Source organism: Solanum tuberosum, unplaced genomic scaffold (genome assembly GCF_000226075.1).
Source record: "Solanum tuberosum cultivar DM 1-3 516 R44 unplaced genomic scaffold, SolTub_3.0 scf00524, whole genome shotgun sequence".
Taxonomy (NCBI): domain Eukaryota; kingdom Viridiplantae; phylum Streptophyta; class Magnoliopsida; order Solanales; family Solanaceae; genus Solanum; species Solanum tuberosum.
In genome coordinates, this window is record NW_006239443.1 from 275,144 (window position 1) to 296,236 (window position 21,093).

The following is a 21,093-nucleotide window of genomic DNA, read 5'->3' on the forward strand; positions in this document are numbered from 1 at the left end:
GAAAAGCATGAAAGAAAATGATTAATCTACTCTAAAGATTTGGATAATTTTTTTGTTTTTGTTGTAAATTATTTAGCACAACTTATATTATTTGTAATAGTATCTAGCTGAAGGTAGTACTGATTGGAGAAATCTTAGTATTAAGCTCAAAGTCCATGAAGTAAAGAATGAACATATTATTAATACTATGAGCTCGTGTATTGATTAGAAATGAGATTGCATTAAAAAAACAATTGATAAAGTTGTGCAGGAACAAATTGATAGCGATAAAGTGCAATGAAAAATGTATTGTCAAGAATTATTGACGTGTTCAAAATTCTTTGGAAAAATAATTTAGCATTTAGGGGAACAAATGGAAAGATCTATCAAGAATGTAACGGTAATTTTTAAAGCCTAATTGAAATGAATAATAAATTTGATCCAGTTATGCAAGAACATATTTGAAGAATAAGCATGACGAAATTTATAGTCATTACCTTGGACATAATATACAAAGTGAATTATTAAACTTATTTTGCAAGTGAAGTCAAGAATAAAATTATTAAAGAGATTGGAGAAACAAAATACTTCTCAAAATATTAGGGCCTCTCTTTAAGGTTTGACTTTAGGCCCCCGCTCTTGTTGAGTTGGCCCTGAGTGTTAACTCGTCATTAATGTGAATTAAAGTTTGTGACTGGAAGTACAAATTATACCTCCAAAATATCTCTGCCAATGCCAATGAGTATCCAACAACATGACGATCTTGCACCTTCACACGATTCATAAGAAGCTTGACAATCTTTTCTAAAATAGCAATAGGCTATTGTACATGCTGCAAATGTCATGTCACTTTCTGCTGAAAAGGGTGGCAATGCTTTTGCTGAAATGACATTCATCTGTAGAAGTGATAGGCTACAAATCAAGTATGCTTAGTTGAAAATTGATATAACTCTAAAGGAAAAATTGTTCCACCAGAAAGAAGGATCAAATTTGAGCTCATTTATCAAATTGTTCCATGTTTCCTCCATGCACCAGATGAGTCCCATGTGATTTCACTTGATTTTGTGGTTTCGGATCCGTATTTTTCATTTGAGGAGGAGCCTATAGCTATCGTGGATAGGCAGATTCGAAAACTAAGGACAAAAGAGATTGCTTTAGTGAAGGTGTAGTGAAAGCACTGTTCAATCGAGGAGGCTACTTGGGAGACAGAGTCAGATATGCGTGCCCGATATTGAGAAGATGGTATACAAGATCGGAATGCGAAGATTAACCATCTGAATCGCGGTCTTTATTGGAGGAAGTAAATTACACATTGTACTATTTTTTTAAATTAAGGATTTTATCCCACTGGTTTTGATACGATTTTTAATGAGGCAACGAGCAAATGCTTATTACTATATTTACTATTTTTTTTTTCTTTACTAATATTTTTTCTTATTAAATTTTTCTAGCAAGATTTTTATTAAGACACATTATCTATTAAATGAACATCAAAAGGGGTGTATTATAAATACACTGTATTATGAATATCCTTTACATAGTTTATTAAATAAACCTTCAATCGAATAAGCATTTAATTGAATAAACATGCAATGAATAAAGAGATAAGTGTCAAAAACACACCTAAACTATACCCTTTTTTGAGTTTCATACATAAACCATCACTTATTAGTTTGAGAAACACACCTCTCTCTTTTATAACACTTTTATCATGATGTGTGTAATACACTCTCTCTTTTACTTAAAAAAATTGTCACATCACACTCCACATGGACAAAACATTCTATCTAGGCAAAAATTAAATAAACTAAGTGTTAGTTAAAATTAAAGATTAAAAAATTATTATCCCAAAAAAATAATATTTTTTATAAAATAAAATGTAAAATATTTTTCTTACCTCACTCCATCACTTCCTCTCACCGTACCCCCCTCCCCCTCCATTTTTTTGGTGTTTTTAGTTTAAATTTCTTTTTATAAAAGTGTATAATTTTGTTTTTACTTCATCTTCCCCGCCTCCCCTACAAATACTAATTTAGATATTATTATTATTTTTCTTTTTAAAAAAACTCTACCCACTCCACCAAACCCTTCGCTTTCAATTTTTTTTCTCGTTTTGTGTTAAATATATACATATCGAAAATATGTTTTACTTGCCGCCGCAAGACTTTTTTTTAAATAAATTTTTTATTTATGTTATATTCGGTACACGAAAAAAATTCCTAAAAATATATGTATATATCTAACAAAAAACGATAAAAAATGTAAAATAAATAAATAAATTAGGAGCGGAGGGTTAAATAGGATGGGGTAGCATTTTTATTTTTTTAAAAAAAAAAAATATTTTTTTGGGGATAGTTATACTTTAATCTTTAATTTTAAATTAATATTAATAGTTTATTATTTAATTTTTGTCAAGGTGGAATATTTTATCCATATGAAATTTCACGTGTCAAGATTTTTTCAAATAAAAGGGAGAGTGCATTACACACACCGTTGATGTGTGTTTCTCAAACTACTAAGTGATAGTTTAGGTATGTTTTTGACACTTATCTCATAAATATATGATTGGATAAGAATGCACAAGTAAATAGATTCAGTTCATTTGACCATGAGTCAAAAATCAAATAATGATTAATATCTTTCTATATTTACTTAATTTTCATTTGATCATGAGTCAAAAATCGAATAATAAGTAATATCTTCCTATATTTACTTTATTTTCATTTGAATATGAGTCAAAAATCAAGTAATAATTAATATCTTTTTACATTTACTTTATTTTCATTTGACCATGATAAAAAATCAAATAATAATTAAAATCTTTCTATATTTACTTTATTTTCCTTTGACCATGAGTTAAAAATCTAATAACAATTAATATCTTTCTATATTTACTTATTTGCATTTGACTATGAGTAAAAAATCAAATAATAATTAATATCTTTCTATATTTACTTTATTTTCATTTGATAATGAGTCAAAAACGGAATAATAATTAATATCTTTTCATATTTACTTTATTTTCATTTGATCATGAGTCAAAAATTGAATAATAATTAATATCTTACTATATTTACAACCATTTTCTTGCCCAATTTCATCATCCGATTTTTATATATAGCCCTAAAAATTGTACCCCCAATACATATTACATGAAGTTGCCAGTCTTGTTTGTTTATCTTTGAACCTTGCCCATTTTAGACAGTAAGCATTATTATTGTTACTAGGATTTCTTGCCTAGTGGAATATCAATACAAATTGTTAGTCATGCTTAGAATAGCTTCGTGAGATTATTGGATACTCATTCCAATTCAAATAAGAGAAAAAAGCACAACAAATCAAGTGTTTCCGATCTTCATCTTGATTTTTTGCCCCCCTTCTCTCATTTGAATTTGAATTAGAATTAGAATCCAATAATCTCACGAAGTATTTCTGGGCATGACTAGCAACTTGTATTGATGTTTTACTAGGCAAGAAATTCTTGGTAATCTTAGGCCAATTACCTTTCTCATGAAAATTCAATCCTTTGAAGAACGCTTTGTGTTCATTCTCTATCCATGGATTTCCTTTCTTGTTTTTTCTTCCCATAAAATATTTTTTAGACATTATTGCAGCAAGTCTCAACACCAAACAATTTCAGTTTTATGCTTTTTATTCCTCCTTATTGCTATTTTTCTTTCCTCTTAATTTGAGAATTCAAAAAGAATAGTGTATATATAAGGAGAAAAAACTCCTTTTGTATGCAATATAAAAGATAACTAGGAAAGCGCTTCATTTTCACTTTTCCTAATATGTAAGATTTGTGATGATAATCCGTTCTTAATTTTTTATAGGATTACTTGCCCTTTAGTTTATGTTACTAATCAATAAATTTATATGTACTTATCTTTTAAATAATCTGATTGTTTGGATCATTTTTATACCATCAATCAATGTATATAACTTAAATCAATCTGTATTTTCACCAAATTAATTATTTTATCATACTGTGATTACGATTTTTCTCCATTCAATATCTTTTATATAAAAGGTTCTCTTTTGTATGAATGCTACTTTGTATTTATTATATATAATCAAGTACAAATAAGGAAAAGTGTCCTTGGGATAAGGGAATATATTCCAAATTATTTATGGCAAGAAGGTAAATGATTTCACTATAATAACTATAATTTACCTTTTTTTCTACTGTGTTTTAGTGTCCCAAAATATTATATGATAAATAAAGAAAATGGTGAAAATAATAGTTGAAACATTTCATAAAACTTCCTGAAAAAATATTTTTTCTTGGAGGGAAATGCACACACCTTATATTTCCATTAATTTTTTCTCGGTATAAATTGTCACATAACATGTTTTAATGTTGAATGTTATTTGCAGGAATCAAGAGATCTCAGAGAGGAGTTCTTATGTTTGATCCTCTTGACACAGGGAAAACATCTTGGCCAAAGATATTGCTACAAAGTGTGGGTACGGGGAGAGTGAACGATTAACACAGTGTTTAAACGAGCTTGCCCATACTCATCAATGAAAATTGTTGTTGGAGCATGAGTACGGGCAAACTCAAATAAGCACTGTGTCAATCGTTCACTCTACCCATACAATTTTCCACACAACAAACTACAAGAAATATTCATAAATGTTGTCCCACACTCTGTAGCAACACATCTTTGGCCAACAATGTTTTTCCTGTGTCTGGAGAACCAAGCAGAACAATTCCTCTCCAAGGTCTCCTATCACTGCAAATAATATTCAATATTACAACATGTTACATGACTGTTTGTTACGAGGAAAGATTAAAGGGAATATGAAGTGTGTATGGCATTTCCCTCCAAGAAAAATATTTTTTGGGGAAATTATATGAAATGTTTCAAATTCTTTCGGCTTTTTGCGGGTCTCTATTAAAGATTAATAATAATGAAACTAGCAAATTCGGAAATATTTTGTTGATCTTTTTGTAGAAGAATGCATAATAATGTCAAAATGTGTCAGTTAGAGCGAGTGATATGAAGTTCAAAGTTAAGATAATTATAAAAAAAAATGACATGATTTTCTTCCTTTTGGGAAAATGATGAAAAATATGTTGTTGAAATATAACTTCCATGGACCAAACATGCTTCCACTAATCATTCATTAGTATGATAATATTTGAGAATCAACTATCTGGAGTACCTAGAGTCCCACACTCAGTCGCAACATCATCCCATTAAACCCCTGAATTTGTGTTCATAATGTCCTTTTTAAGCTGAGTAACTAATTCAGGAAGAGGTTGTCACGATCCAAAATTGGACGTGATGGAACTTGTCTATTTCCACCCAGACAAGTCAGCCTCAACCCGACGAAAAAAAAGAAAAATGAAAGAGAAAGAAAGACAATATAAAAGCGAAAAATTTATTCATTCTATTCACACCCCAAAACCATTTCCACACCGGCAAGATTCACAAGTAGGTCAAACATAGGCATAAAAATGCATTAAATCACAACAATCAAACTCATGCCGGAATCATTTTTCTTCGGCACAATATCACTAGCCAGAACCATTTCCCATCGGCTTTATATCATATCACTAACCGAAACTATTTCCCATCAGCTTTATATCATATCACTAGCCGGAGTCCAAAATCAGATTTAAGTCACTCTGAATGTTTCAAAAGCAAAATAATTTGGTCAGTTGATATCTTACTTTTGCAATGAAATAACAAGATCTATTGATATTTACGAAAAGAAATATAAAATCTACTTCCAAATCAAATCTTGTAGATATTCTTTTACTTTCACTATGTTCTTTATTTATCACTTATTGCATTAGGATACTAAAACAATGTAAAAGAAAAGGGTTATTATAGTTAGTACAATCATAATCCTTTACTTCCTTCCCATAAATACTATCTGAAATATTTTCCTTAATCCAAAGACACATTTTCCCTTGTTTTCACTGAATTATAATAAATATAAAGTAAAGTAGCTTTTCCACCATATAAAAAAGGTAAACTTTAATATCGGATGATGTACAACATTAATCATACGATGGTAACATAGTGCTACCTTCGTCCAATTTTAGTTGTCATAGTTTTTTTTTTAGAGTCAAACTATAAAAACTTTGACTAACATTTTACGATGTATTTTTTCATCATATTGATATGCAAAAAACTATAATTTATAGTACTTTTCGTATAGTTTTTGAATATCTATTTTAAAAAAAAAATCAAATTAATGTAATCTAATTTAACTTTGAAAAAATTAGTCAAATTAACTTTCGAAAAGTGCACAATTAAAAGTGGACGGAAGTAATAGTAAATTTATTGATTAGTAACCTAAAATAAACGGTAAGAATCTGCATAAAAATATATTCCTTAATAATAAAATAAGTAGTAGTAGTAGTTACCATAACTAGTCTTAAAATGTGAAAAAACACGCTATCTATAAAAAAAAGAAAAGAAAAGGAAACTCTCCTCCTTATATATACACTATATAATACTATTTTTCTTCATTTATCAAATTAAGAAAATTGTTTTTAGCCATGGATAGGAATTGCAGTGAAAATGGCAAAAGCATCAAAATTAGTCAAATTAACTTTCGAAAAGTGCACAATTAAAAGTGGACGGAAGTAATAGTAAATTTATTGATTAGTAACCTAAAATAAACGGTAAGAATCTGCATAAAAATATATTCCTTAATAATAAAATAAGTAGTAGTAGTAGTTACCATAACTAGTCTTAAAATGTGAAAAAACACGCTATCTATAAAAAAAGAAAAGAAAAGGAAACTCTCCTCCTTATATATACACTATATAATACTATTTTTCTTCATTTATCAAATTAAGAAAATTGTTTTTAGCCATGGATAGGAATTGCAGTGAAAATGGCAAAAGCATCAAATTGTTTGGTTTTGAGATCACTACAACAACAACGAGTTCTGCTGCTGCACTAACGTCTGAAAAAGATTTCATGGGAAGGAAAATCAAGAAAGGAAATCGATGGACAGAGGATGAACAGAGAGCATTCTTGAAAGGATTGAATTTTCATGGAAAAGGAAATTGGACTAACATTGCTAAGGATTTCGTGCCTAGTAGAACGTCGACACAGGTTGCTAGTCATGCTCAAAAGTACTTCCTGAGATTATTGGATGCTAATTCCAATGAGAGAAAAAAGCGCAAGAAATCAAGTGTTTTTTGATCTTCGTATTGAAAAAACAGAGGATACACGTAATCAAGAAAGTCATAATGTGCCAAGTTTTGTACCAAATTACATGATGAAAAGTGTAACAACAGTATTGCCTCTTACTTGGGTTCACATGTATCCGTATAATGATCATTATGCCTCTACGTCAATCTGTACTACTACATTCGACAAGCCACTTTCTGGGATTTCTTCCTCTTCTTCTTCTGAGGATAATAATTTGGAGTTAAAGTTATAGTCAAGAAGATATACACAAGGCTACTTATTCTTTGATGTGTTTTTTTGTATGGATATATGTCTTATTGTAGTTGTATATTTCCGATATATGAAATGAAACCATAGTTAGTTCTTGATTCTTTCATCGTCTTGCTGTATTCCACATCCACATTTATCTAACTTTCTCTCTATCTCAGCCCAGCTTCAAATCAGTTAACAAGGATAAGCATAAGCAAAATCTCTGCAAGTCGGCAGTAAAGCCACAAACTAATCATTCTAAGACAATGAAAATTAATCGGGGATTAATTGAAGCCCAAACAGTAGGAGAAAGGGAAGGAAGGATTTAGTGAGAATCGACATTACATTTCTTGACACCAATATCAAAATAATATTTTTTTTAAGAGGTACATACTAAGTATTAGTACTTATTTTAGCTGAATGAAAAGTTTATGTTTGATGTAATCATATAGTGAAAGTAAGCGTTTTCCCAATATAGTGAAGGTATTAGCTGCATTAATGAAAACTAGGAGACTTTAAGTGACTATAAATCCATCAGTTGGAATAATGAAAACTAGGAGAGATGACAACTTATCCACTTGTTTTACTTCTAGGTTCGGGACTTAAACGTGAGCCTTCTAAGTATGTACTGTAATACAAGTCTAGATCATTTTGGTAGTATTTTACTTGTCAGATAAGTGATTTTACTTACATTTATGATATTTGACATATCTCATGTTTTCCATCTTCGAAACCTAGAAATGAAGAGAAAACTCATCAAATTTGGTGCATCATATGTGCCAGTATATCGAAAGGAACAAATTTTCTATATCACCAGAAAACATATCAAGAATAATACTACCAGTAGGTGAGTCGACTGTTCCACACAGGAAAGTCGACTAAAGAATTTTAATTCCCCCTCCCCCCCTCTTTACTTTCAGTATGGACATTGTTGAAAACCCATTTCTGAAAATATGCCTCAATGCACCTATACCAAGCTCGCGGGGATTGTTTTAGTCCATAAAGAGCTTTCTCAATCGATAAACCTTCTGCTCGTTACCAATCTTAACATAACCAGGGGTTGTTCGATAAATACCTCTTCCTCCAAGTGTCCATGTAGGAAAGTTGATTTGACATCCAACTGGAAGATAAGCCACGAATTTTGTGCTGCCAAGGCAATTAACATTCTAATAGTGTCATGCCTTCTAACTGGAGCAAAAACTTCAGTGTAATCAACACCATATTCCTTCTTGTTTCCCTTAGCCACCAATCGCGCCTTACACTAATCAATTTCACCATTTTCTTTAAGTTTCATCTTATAGACCCACTTGACGCCAATGGTTTTGTTCTTCTCACGAAGATCAACAAGCTCCCAAGTATCATTCCTTACAATAGCTTCAATTTCAGCCTCCATCGTCTTTCTCCATTCTTCTTCTCTAACAACACTCTCAAATATTGTCGGGTCACAATCTGCAAACAATGCCAAATGAGTAATTGAATCATCATTTACATTGATTCCTAGTACCTTATAGTCCAGCATCCACGTGGACTTTCTGCTAGCACGGCGAAGAGAATGAGCTGCTGCATCAGTTTCTTCTAAAGTTGGTGGTAAAGTTTCAGCAGTTGGTGAAATTTCAGCAAGAGTTGGTAGAGTTTCAGCAGCTATTGGAGATGAATTCTCTGCACTTTCAGGCATTTAAGCCACTTCTTCGACTTCACTGTCAAATACGATTGGAGTAGACTGCTGTATACTCCAGTCCCAAGGGTTTTCTTATAAAAAATAACATCTGTACTGATTACAATCTTCTTCGTTTGTGGATTAAGAAATTTATATGCCTTTGATGCTTCACTAACACCGAGAACGATACACTTTTTGCTTTTGTCATCAAGTTTCTTCCTCTTCTCGTCTGAAACATGTGCATAGGCAATGCAACCAAAAATTCGTAAGTGATTGACAATTGATTTTCTTCTACTCCAAGCCTCTTCTGGAGTCATGTTTTGAACAGTAAATGTTGGACTTCTATTCAATACATGAGTGCTCCAGTTAATCGCTTCTGGCCAGAAAGCCTTTTTCATTCTTCCTTTTGCTAGCAAACTCCACACTATATTGAGAATGGTCCTATTCTTTGCCTCTCATACACTGTTTTGTTGTGGTGTATAAGCAGTGGTGAGCTCTCTACGAATTCCATTAGATTCACAAAAATCTTCAAAGACTTTTGAGCAGTACTCGCCACCACGATCAATTCGAAGAGTCTTTAATTCTTTATGGCTTTTCCAGTATAATTTTCTACATGAGCCTTGAAGCTTTTAAATACTCCAAAAGCTTCTGACTTTTCTGGCAAAAAGTACACCAAAGGTTTTCGAGAGTAATAATCTATAAAGGTAATTAAATACCTTTTACCTCCATTAGAAATTGGTTTAATTGGGCCACATATATCAGAATGCACCATCTCCAAACAATCCTTCGCCCACCACGACTTCCCTTTTGGAAACTGAGAACGATGTTGTTTGACAACAACACATTCTTCACAAACTCGGGAAGGGATGAGAATTTTAGGAAGGCCTATCACCATATTTTTCTCTTGGAGAGTTTTTAATCCACCAAAACCCAAGTTACCATAAAATGCCACAACCATGAAGAATCTTTTACTTTTGTTTTTAAACATGATTGAATACTCTCAATATTCATGGGAAATAACCTTTTTGAATTCATTTTCACAATGGCAATAGCTCCTCTATTAGGACTATAAATCTCACAAACACCTTTTCCAATGAGAATAAAATATCCTTTTTCTTGCAATTGTCCTACACTCAATAAGTTTCTTTTAAAGCAAGAATATATAGCACATTTGATATATTTCTTCAAAACCATTCTTCGCTTTAATTTTAATATCACATTTTCCCATTGCATCCACAATAGAGCAATCACGAAGACTAACTTTAGAACGAAAGCTTTCATTTAAATAAGAAAAACAAGACTTACTCCCACTCATGTGATTACTGCAACCTGTGTCCTGATACCAAACATCTTGTCCATGCACTTCTTGTGCTTGTATTGCCATCAACAAGGTCTCTGTTTCCTTGCTTTCAACAAAATTGGACTTCTTGTCCTTCTCATTAGGTAGCCTAGTGTAGCAATCAGATTGATATTGGCCAAATTTATGACATCGATAACATTTTACCTTTGATTTGTCAAATTTCTTTCCTCTGCCTTTGTCATAGTCATCATTGACCCTAAAATTTCTGCCTCCATCTCTATGTCCACGGTCTCCTCTCCCTCTCCCTCTTCCTCTACCTCTACATCTACCTCTACCTCTTTCTCTAGAATTGGAAAAAGTAAAAGTAGAAGATTTCAAGGCCCGCTCCTCAGAAGTTGAACTGCGATTCATCTTTTGTTCATGCACCAATAAGGAGCTTTACAATTCGTCAAGTGAAAACTCATCTATATCTTTTTGACTCCTCAATGGAACAAACAACATAATTGTACTTCGGCGTCAAAGAGCGCAATAGTTTTTCAACAATTTTGACATCACCATCTTCTCTCCATAGAACCACATTTTGTTGCTAATCTCTATTGTTCTAGCACAGTAACTAAAATAGAAAGCATGTCTATTGTCCTCGAAGTATGAGGACCCACCACTGAAGCTACTGAATATAAGCTGAGAGTCGAACTAAGCGTGATCTGGATGTTGAGTGTCTGAACCTCATGATGTAACGCAAAGTATGTGTCAGTACTTGGAATGTACTGAGCATGCAAGATATAGATCTGCTAAGCTGAACAAAGTATATAAGCTGAACAATGCATAACTGAGCAATAATATAATCTAAACAAGGATATAAATATGTACTGAAGTATAACTGAAAGATAAACTGAATGCAATGACCAAGTACAAATCATGAAGATAACATGTTGAACTGTATACTGAAGTAATTGCTAAAAACCTGGTCAATGAGCTAAGAGTTTGACTGTGGGAGCTACTACTAACTGACATAAACCACATGAGCTAAACGTGGAGTCCGATGTATACGCTCCATCGAGAGGACCCAATATACCTTGTCAGGGGTATAAAGACATGATTGTGGCGTGATCACTATGTTAGAGTAAAGTTTTAATGATAAACAACTTATTTCCTTGCAGAGCAAACGTATCATCAAAAAGGAAAAGAATCAATCATGGATCTCCATAAATCAAGTGAAGATTACCAATCAAGGATTTTGATTGATAAACAATCAGTCAAGGATCCATGTAGAGATCCTCAGAATACACAGATCACGAAAGGCACTAATCAAGGAAGGTGAATATCTCGACAGCTAGCAATGAAGAATACAATGGCTATATTCCAACCAACAATCAAGGAAAGCTGAAGATGCCAAGTCTACAATTAATCAAGGAAGCTGAATATTCAAAGATAAACTGAAGAACACAACGACTATAATCTACAGTTAATCAAGGAAGCTACAATGGCTATAATCAATAAGGCAATCAAGGAAGCTGAACAAGAATCAAGACTGGAAATCAGTGTTGAGCTTTATTCTTGGAAAATTAGGATCACTTGCCTTCTTTTCCAAGGATCAAATCTCTTGGGTTGCTATCTCTTCACAGAAAAGATTCGAGACTTCAAATACTATAAATAAAGGCTCAATTGACAGAAGGAAGTGTACAACAAGTCTGAATCATCTCACATTCCCTTCTCTACTTTTATCAAGCATTGTATTACCTAGTTCTACTATGTAAACAAAAAAGAGAGGAGAGATAAATATTATTGGTAAGGCTTTGTATCAAAACAAAAGGAGAGTGAAACAAACACTGAGTGTAAACTGTTTACACTCATCCCTGTAATCACAACAAAAGTTCAACAGCTTGAAGAGAACACCCTTGCAACCCAAGGGGACTGGACGTAAGATCCACATTAGATCCCAACCAGTATAAAAACGTCTTGTGTCAAGTTTACTTTTTAGTTTTTTGATTAACTCGCTATCAGTAGTCAACTAAGCATCACCTTAAGTCAACAACTCTTAAGGAAAAATCGTAAAACAACAATTCACCTCCCTCTTGCACTTTCACACTAAAAATGATGCCCAACATAAGGGACTTATAAACCTACGTGGGCACGTAGTTCTAGGACTTTGAGGGTATGTTGAACCCTAGTCCAACTCGGTGCTAAGTCTACTCCCAACTGAATATTCATGAAGCTAAAATACACTAAATACTGAATACCTCAAACTGATATGCTAACTGAGAATACAACATTTATATACTGAGAATATAACATTCGATATCTGAAGCATGAATTCCTGTCTAGTTAGCCTAACAAGTAAAATTCATGAATTAGGATAAATTTACACAAGCTAGGGTTCTGAGTTCTATGCAAGAAATTATACTAAATTATCAAGAAACAAGTTTATTTAGATCAAAGGAACCGTAATCACAATAAATCTTGAAAATCTAAAAACCCTAGGTATGAACAATTTATGAGAATCTGAAGAACTAACTGAATTCTAGGGACCTAATGGGTTAAAGGAACTCACTACTGATATCTCACATACCTGGTGACAAAATCTACAGAGAAATCCTTTGGATTTTAGGGCTGAACTTTAAAGAACACTATTGCTTGTTCTTGAAAGAAACTGACGCCTCTTTCTCTTCTTTTCTTTCTAACTTGGATGATTTTTGGAGAATGAGGGTTCTGGGTATGTCTGACTAGATTATTAGGCTTAGACTGAGTAAAACGACGTAGTTTATGCATCAAACGATGTAGTTTAAGTGCCCCAACGCATAAGGAAAGGACAAAAACGACCGTGACTTAAAGCTGACGAAGTGCCACTCACAAGGGGATTGATGGGCCGTCGTTTGAACCACTACCCGTTAACTGGGTCGTGGTTCGTGGCCTGCCCGACAAGGCTTCACTAAAATGAGCATAACTTTTTACTCCGATCTTGAATTTAGCAAACTCGGTGGCGTTGAAAAGAGGATTCAATTATCTTTAATTTGATAGGTCATGGGTCACCTAATTCATTTTGTGCTAAAAGATATAACAGTTTGAAGTTGACCCAAAAGCCATTTTTCTCTACATACCTACTGACCCTCACCTACGGCAAGACCTGTGGTCTGTAGGTCCAACCACAGACCGTACTGGTCAGCCGTGGGTGGGATAAGAGACCTCTAAGTCTGGAACCCAACGACGGGACCCCACCTATGGTCTGTGGTCTAACACACGGTCCATCGGTGGTTTCCGTTGGTTCTGACACCAGATCCTGGAAAGTTATATTTTTTTCCATCTTCTCGAATCCGAGGTGTTACACATACAATCATACGTATTGGATCCCTTCACCTTTTAAAGTACGCACACGATAAAAATAACCTACAATTAAGGTCGCTTGTAATATCTTAGAACTCTTACCCAATATCTTTTCTCTTACCATATATTTTTGGAATTTCTTAATTTTTAAAATTAACTTTCTTTTACTATATATTTTAGGACTCCTTAACTATTAGTTCTCCTAATAAGTACTTGTTACTATATATTTTAGGACTACTTAATTATTAAATTTCTTAATATATCTTATTATTTATTTTCCACTTCTTCTACCATATATTTTAGGACACCATAATTTATTAATTATTAATTATCCTAAATTTTCTTACCATTTATTTTGGGACTCCTCAATTATTAATTTTCCCTTTTTACCATATATTTTCCTCTTCCTCTTACCATCATTTGAAATATATTGATGGAATTAGATTTTCTAACAAGTTGATATGATCCTCTACTAGAATTATGATTTGGTTGCTCAAAATTTTACATTTGTAACACCATACATTAATTAATTTTCCATATTTGAAGGAATTTGTATTTACACCATTGTCTATTTAATAGATTCATTCTCTTCATTCTTATCTCAGGTAAATTTCAAGAACATAAACATTAGTATATTGGGAAAATGGATGCTTTTGCAATGAAAAAATCATGTTCTTCTAAGGCTTCTAGCATATCGTCTGCCTCAGAAGAATCTCATGAAGTCATCACAAACACAAAGAAGATGAAAGAAAAATCTATGGAAGACACTCAATTGAAGACACATGAACAAATTAGGCATTCCTCAAAGACTAAGATTTTCTCTTGCAACTTCTGCAAGAAAGAATTTTCCACTAAGCAAGCCCTAGGGGGACACCAAAATGGTCACAAACAAGAGAGGGCATTGTCTAAAAGGCAAAAGAAACTTGTTGGTGTTGTTCAACCTTTTGAGCATCCCAATTATCATCCTTACTATAGCCCTTACTCAAAATTGAACTCACACATGTCATTTCACAGTTCTTTTACCAATCAATCACCATTTGGTGTTAATGGAGATTCTTATGTCATTCATAAGCCTACTTTTTATCAGACATGGTCATGTTTTTCCAGATACAATTATCGATTTAACCCAGTGAAGTGGCCATCAAGCTCATCATTTTTTAGTACAAAAAATCTCCTAGGAAATAACAACAGTGATATGATTGGAACTAGAGTTGATGCGTTGGAGAATTCCCTTAATTCTGAGAGCAAAAATAGTGTAGAAGGTTTAAATTTAAAGGATTCACAAGTCAATATTGATGGTAATCTTGGTGGAAATAGTTATATGCAGATGAAATTGGAAGATGGTGATGCAGAGAAGAATAATGAAGAAGAAGAGGAGCTTGATTTAGATCTAAAACTTTAATGTTAGTTTGTAGTTTGCTTTGAATTGTTTGTTATTTTGCAGAGGTTTAATTTATTTGTGCTTTGCTTTTATTAGAACCTATGGTACTATTTTAGAAATTTTAGTTAAATTTAAATCATTCTCTTCATCATTTGATTCTTTTGTATTCTTTTTGGGGATTTGAAGCTTCATGTTAGACCAAAGAGATGTGTCGACTTTATCTTTTTGTATCTTATTATAACTAGACTTTTATAAGCCTAAATTGTAATTTCCATTTGTTTTGAAAAAAAATGTTTATATTCGAATCCATGACATGCAAAAAAGGAAGCCAAGATTTCAAACGATTTAAGTGAGATATGACGATTCAAACTGAGATGTTATTATTATTGTTTTTGTATTGATCCATGACGTGTAAAACCTTATTCCAAAGTATAGCTTTAGTCCCCATTTGAATGTTCTTATAGTTGACATTTATTACCTTCAAGAGTATTGTGGCACTGAAGACTTTGACTATTACCTTCTTGGCCAAAGCTAGGGGACGTAAGAAGTTCATCCCAATCCCTTCCACTAGAAATTGCATTGTATACATAAAATCAAAATTAATTTTATATGTATATATATCCTATTAACTCTTCTATATGTTTGCCTTTTTATATTTTGAATTTATTAGTAAGAATTTTGGCTCCCTACTATTCTTTCCCTTAGAAATTCTTCACTAGTCATCTTTTTTAATATCTCCAATAATTGAACCTACTATAAATAGGTTATTACGTCTCCCTTAAAGATAGATTGTTTTGGGTTATGAGTTTATGTTACTATCTTTGAGAGTTCGGGATTTGTCGCATATCTACTCTTGGACCCCCTTGAATGACTATTACGTGTAGTAATGCATATATGAGTTCATTTCATATCTCTATATTTGCTTCTTTTTTTTTAAAAAAAAAAAAGGATTCTCCTCAGTAGGAGTTTTGGCTACCTACTAGTCTTCCGCTTAGAAATTCTTCACCAATCATACAATTGAAAATCTCCACAATTGAACCTAGTTTTACTAGGTTATTAACATAGATTGTTTTGAATTATGAGTTAAAGTTATTCTGTTTGAGAGTTGGGGATTTTTCCATATCTACTCTTGAACCTTCCTTGAACTAGTACTACTTGTAGTAATTCATGTATGGGTTCATATATCTTTTCCCTATGGATTATGTCTTTGAATAATAAATGTAGGACAGTATGTAAGATAAAAAAATTGTAATGTAGGACGTCAAGTAGGACGAATGTTAAAGTTTGTCAATTATATACAACTTTAAGGATGTGTTTGGTATGAAGGAAAATGTTCTCCATGGAAAATGTTTTCCTAGAAAATGTTTTCTTGGAAAACAAGTTGATTTTTGACTTATTTTCTCATGTTTGTTTGGTGAGTAGAAAATATTTTCCGAAAAAGATTTTTAGTGTTTGATTTATGAATGAAAAATATTTTTGAAAAATTTCTTTTATTTTTACTAGAGTAGAAAATAATTTTTGAAGTCGAAAATATTTTTTAAAAACAAACTTAAATTTTTTTTGGGGGGTGGGGGGGCTGGTAGGGCGTGGGTGGGAGGGTTAGGGTGAAAAAATGAAAGAATACATCAAACCAAACAATGTATAAGAAATAATGCAAACATAACTAATGCATGCATTACTAACACATCATATTCAGCATTATTCTTATACACTCTACCAAACGACCCCTAAGTGTTTATTTGTGCACATTAAAAGTTTGATGGCATAAATGCTAGTTAAAGCCAAGTTAAAGGGCATGTTTATGTATTATGCCTATAATATAATACAACTACTTGTAGTAAATTAACAATAGCAAAAAGGATTATGGAAAAGTAGAAGATGACAACCTGAAAGTTCGTAATAATAAAATCGAAAGTCATCTACCAAGAGGCTAATAGCACGATAGTTTTGCCACTAAATTGGTGTACCTAAAAGTACAATGTCTAATTTATATCATAATTAGAAATTAACAAACAAAAAATGAAATGGGAAAAAAATTATATACTACGCTTGAAATACTTGTTCTGAAAATGTCTATTAACTGATGCTGAATAACCAGCATAATATGCGATTATATAATTTTAGCTATCCATACGATCATACGTATTGGATCCCTTCACCTTTTAAAGTACGCACGCGATAAAAGTGCAAAGAACCTACAATTGAGGTCGGTTGCAATATCTTCGAACTCTTACCTAATATCTTTTCTCTTACCATATATTTTTGGAATTTCTTAATTTTTAAAATAGATTTTCTTTTACCATATATTTTAGGACTCATTAATTATTAGTTCTCCTAATTAGTACTTGTTACTCTATAATTTAGGACTACTTAATTATTAAATTTCTTAATACATCTTATCATTTGTTTTCCACTTTTTCTTACCATATATTTTAGGACACCATAATTTATTAATTATTAATTATCCTAAATTTTCTTACCATTTATTTTGGGACTCCTCAATTACTATTTTTCCTACTTTTTACCATATATTTTTCTCTTCCTCTTACCATCATTTGAAATATATTGATGGAATTAGATTTTCTAACAAGTTGATATGATCCTCTACTAAAACTATGATTTGGTTGCTCAAAATTTTACATTTGTAACACCATACATTAATGAATTTTCCATATTTGAAGGACTTTGTATTTACACCATTGTCTATTTAATAGATTCATTCTCTTCATTCTTATCTCAAGTAAATTTCAAGAACATAAACATTAGTATAGTGGGAAAATGGATGCTTTTGCAATGAAAAAAATCATGTTCTTCTAAGGCTTGTAGCATATTGTCATCCTCAGAAGAATCTCATGAAGTCATCACAAACACAAAGAAGATGAAAGAAAAATCTATGGAAGACTCTCAATTGAAGACACATGAACTATCATCTAGTAGAGCACTTCTTGATCTCAAAGTCCATAATGATTACAATAGCGAGAAGAATATAAATTGTTCAAATCCTGAACTCATGAAAGAAAAAATTGTGGAAGGCTATCAATGGAAGACACATGAGAACATCTTAGTCTCAAAGTCAATAATTGTTGCAACAACAACAAGAATATTAATTGTTCAAATCTTGGACTAAATCTTTTTAATTCAACTCCAGCTCATGCTAGTGAGTCTTCCAATGAGGCAACGCCCACACAGAGGCATTCATTCCTCAAAGACTAAGCAAGGCCTAGGGGGACACCAAAAGGGTCACAAACAAGAGAGGGCATTGTCTAAAAGTAATCCCAATTATCATCCTTACTATAACCCTTACTCAAAATTAACCTCACACATGCCATTTTACACTTCTTTTACCAATCAATCATCCTATGTCTCCACCATGTCATCCCATAGATTCTCGTTTTGCCACACCTTTTAGTCCGCTAGGAGTTATATTAGTTTTCATTAAGTCAGAACAATGACTAAGTTAATCGTCTCTTTGTTCCCATCCACAAAAGAATCTTTAATTTCACTTCCACCCATATCATGCACGTTATCCATTTAACATTTTTTTTCGACCACTCTGCTTGTTTCTTTATCCAAAAAATAAAACCATCTAAATACTATAAGATACATCAATGTAATAGAAAATTCATGGTTTCTAAAATAAAAATAATTGGCTTCTATAAGTTGTCAAACAGATTGCAAAAAGGCCACAACGCCACAAATTTCTGTAATTGATCTTGTTGCTTTTGTGAAATTTATCCTCAATTGTAAAATATTTTATGATCTTCAATTATGTACTAATCATCGATCAAGGAAAATAAGGACTTTAGAGTTAGAAACAAACCTCTATAAACCAAGTTCCTATTGTTAGCCCAGTTGCACAACTCAACTTTTGTAGATAATCTTGGACTAGGGTCCCAAAAACTTGACATCCAATGTAGAACGTAAGCTTTGCATTTGCTAAAGAGGACACGTCTACAGGCCTATATTTGTCACGACGCAAAACCAAGCCATGATGGCGCCTACCACAACCCCCGAGTAGGCAAGTCAAAATCCAAAGTAAATTGCGGAAAATAACAGTTCAATATAATCTATCTATCTATCTATATCTATACTACCTTAAAAGCATGAACTCTCAAACATAAATGTTGAATTACTATAATATCCCTAATTAAAAATACTCAATTTATTTTATTTATTAATTTAATTAATTTAATTATATTGAAAGTAGATACCTTTTCAAATTAAAGGATTTTGACTTTTCCAATGAGTTGTGACTTTTCCAAAGGGTTGTGACTTTTTTGACGGGTTGTGACTTTTTCAATGAGTTGTGACTTTTCCGAAGGATTGTGATTTTATCAAAGGGTTGTGACTTTTCTAAGGGGTGTGCCTTTTCTGATGAGTTGTGCCTTTTTTAAAGAGTTGTGACTTTTTCGATAAGCAATGACTTTTTCGAAAGGTTGTGACTTTTCGGATAAGGCACAATTAACACCTATTCATACTACTATTTGGTAGCTATAAATAGAGGAGTTTCCTCACACTTTTAAACTACAATTTTATTAAGTTCTCTACTCTTCTTCTTCTTAAAAAATCTCAAGTATTATTTGCAAAAATTGATCAAGTTCGAAATTCAACGAAATTCCAGGTACCTTATAAGAAAGAGTTGGTGAAACAATTGTAGCAAATCATTCATCAATTCACACTCATATTTTTTCTTACCATTTTCATGAGTTAACAGTGATGAAATGTTGTGGGAGAGACAATAATATTAAACAGATATGAAAAAAGGCATATGATTAATTGGGTAAGATATTTCTTCTTTATTTTTTTATTTTTTATTCTTTTTCCTCAAACGGAGGAGTTTCTTACTAATTTTGCTAAAACAGTGGATATCAACGTAGTCCATTGAATTACTAGTTTTGATGTTAAATTCACTATTTCAAAAATAGATTTTCACTTTTACTTATAATATGTTAACATAGTCATGATAATACTTATTTTTAAATAGATATGTATGTAAAAATGAACGGAGAAAGTAAAGTGTTGGTGGCAAGAAATTTAAATCAAATGGAACACTAGAGTGAATATTACATGAACATATATTTTCGTCTTCCTTCTTCATTGGCTATGCATTGTTCCATATAATTTTTCTTTATGTCACAAGATACACTCCTTACTAGCTATATAAAAATAGATAAGAAAGAAGTGACTGATCATAAAATGATCTTAAATCAAATTAATGATTCTATAAATAATACTTTAAATTTTATTAATCTATTAAATTTTATTATTGAAAAAATTAAACATTTTATATCATTATACAACTTCTATAAGATACTAGATACTTTCATTAGACAACAACTATATGATATGTATGCAGCAGAAAAAAAGGAGAAGACTACAATTCCACAAAGATAAGGTAGAAACTTAATGAAATAAAATATTTTTCGCCATAGGTGATATTATTCATATATTAAAATTAAATTATGCTACTGAAGTATATATAACCACCATTCATGATAACAACCAAGTACACTTTATTGGTAAAATTGCCTCTCTATGATAGCCTTACTCAAATATTAATTGAGTAATAATATTTTGTAAAAAATATGTTACATATAAAGATAAAATATTAAAATACTTATGCAAATCCTTATTAGTGTCATGCACATACTAAATTTCAAGTATGAATATTTAAGACAAAATTTGTACTTAAATGGTGTACGGCATTTATGTTCATAACCTCAAGAGGAAAGGCTATTGGTGACATTTTTTTAAATGAATATTTTTTTTCTATTTTGTTGGTTAGATTAGTTTACAAAATTGAGTGAAGTAAGAAATAATATTATTAAAGAAATGTCACTTTCTCCCATATTTAAACTTTGAATGTATTTTGAAATGTTTTAATGATATCTGGTCATTTTGATCTCAAAATACAAGTAACTCTATGACAATATGTATTAATAATTTCAAAACACTTGTCCTATCTTCGTTCAATTATAATTATTTACTAAAAATCTATAATTTAGTAATATTAATTCTATTTTACAACATCATATACTATATATAC

At 31.7% G+C, this 21,093-nt stretch overlaps 2 protein-coding genes across 2 annotated transcripts; both read left to right on the forward strand.

Moving 5' to 3' along the window:
• The first annotated feature begins 6,815 nt into the window (after positions 1-6,815).
• Positions 6,816-7,151, forward strand: LOC107058472 (transcription factor MYB1R1-like). The gene has a single exon (XM_015304213.1). The coding sequence runs from the start codon at positions 6,816-6,818 to the stop codon at positions 7,149-7,151; it is 336 nt and encodes a 111-aa protein (XP_015159699.1).
• Positions 7,152-14,309: 7,158 nt separating this feature from the next.
• Positions 14,310-15,068, forward strand: LOC107058473 (zinc finger protein 1-like). Its single transcript, XM_015304214.1, has one exon. The coding sequence runs from the start codon at positions 14,310-14,312 to the stop codon at positions 15,066-15,068; it is 759 nt and encodes a 252-aa protein (XP_015159700.1).
• Positions 15,069-21,093: the final 6,025 nt, after the last annotated feature.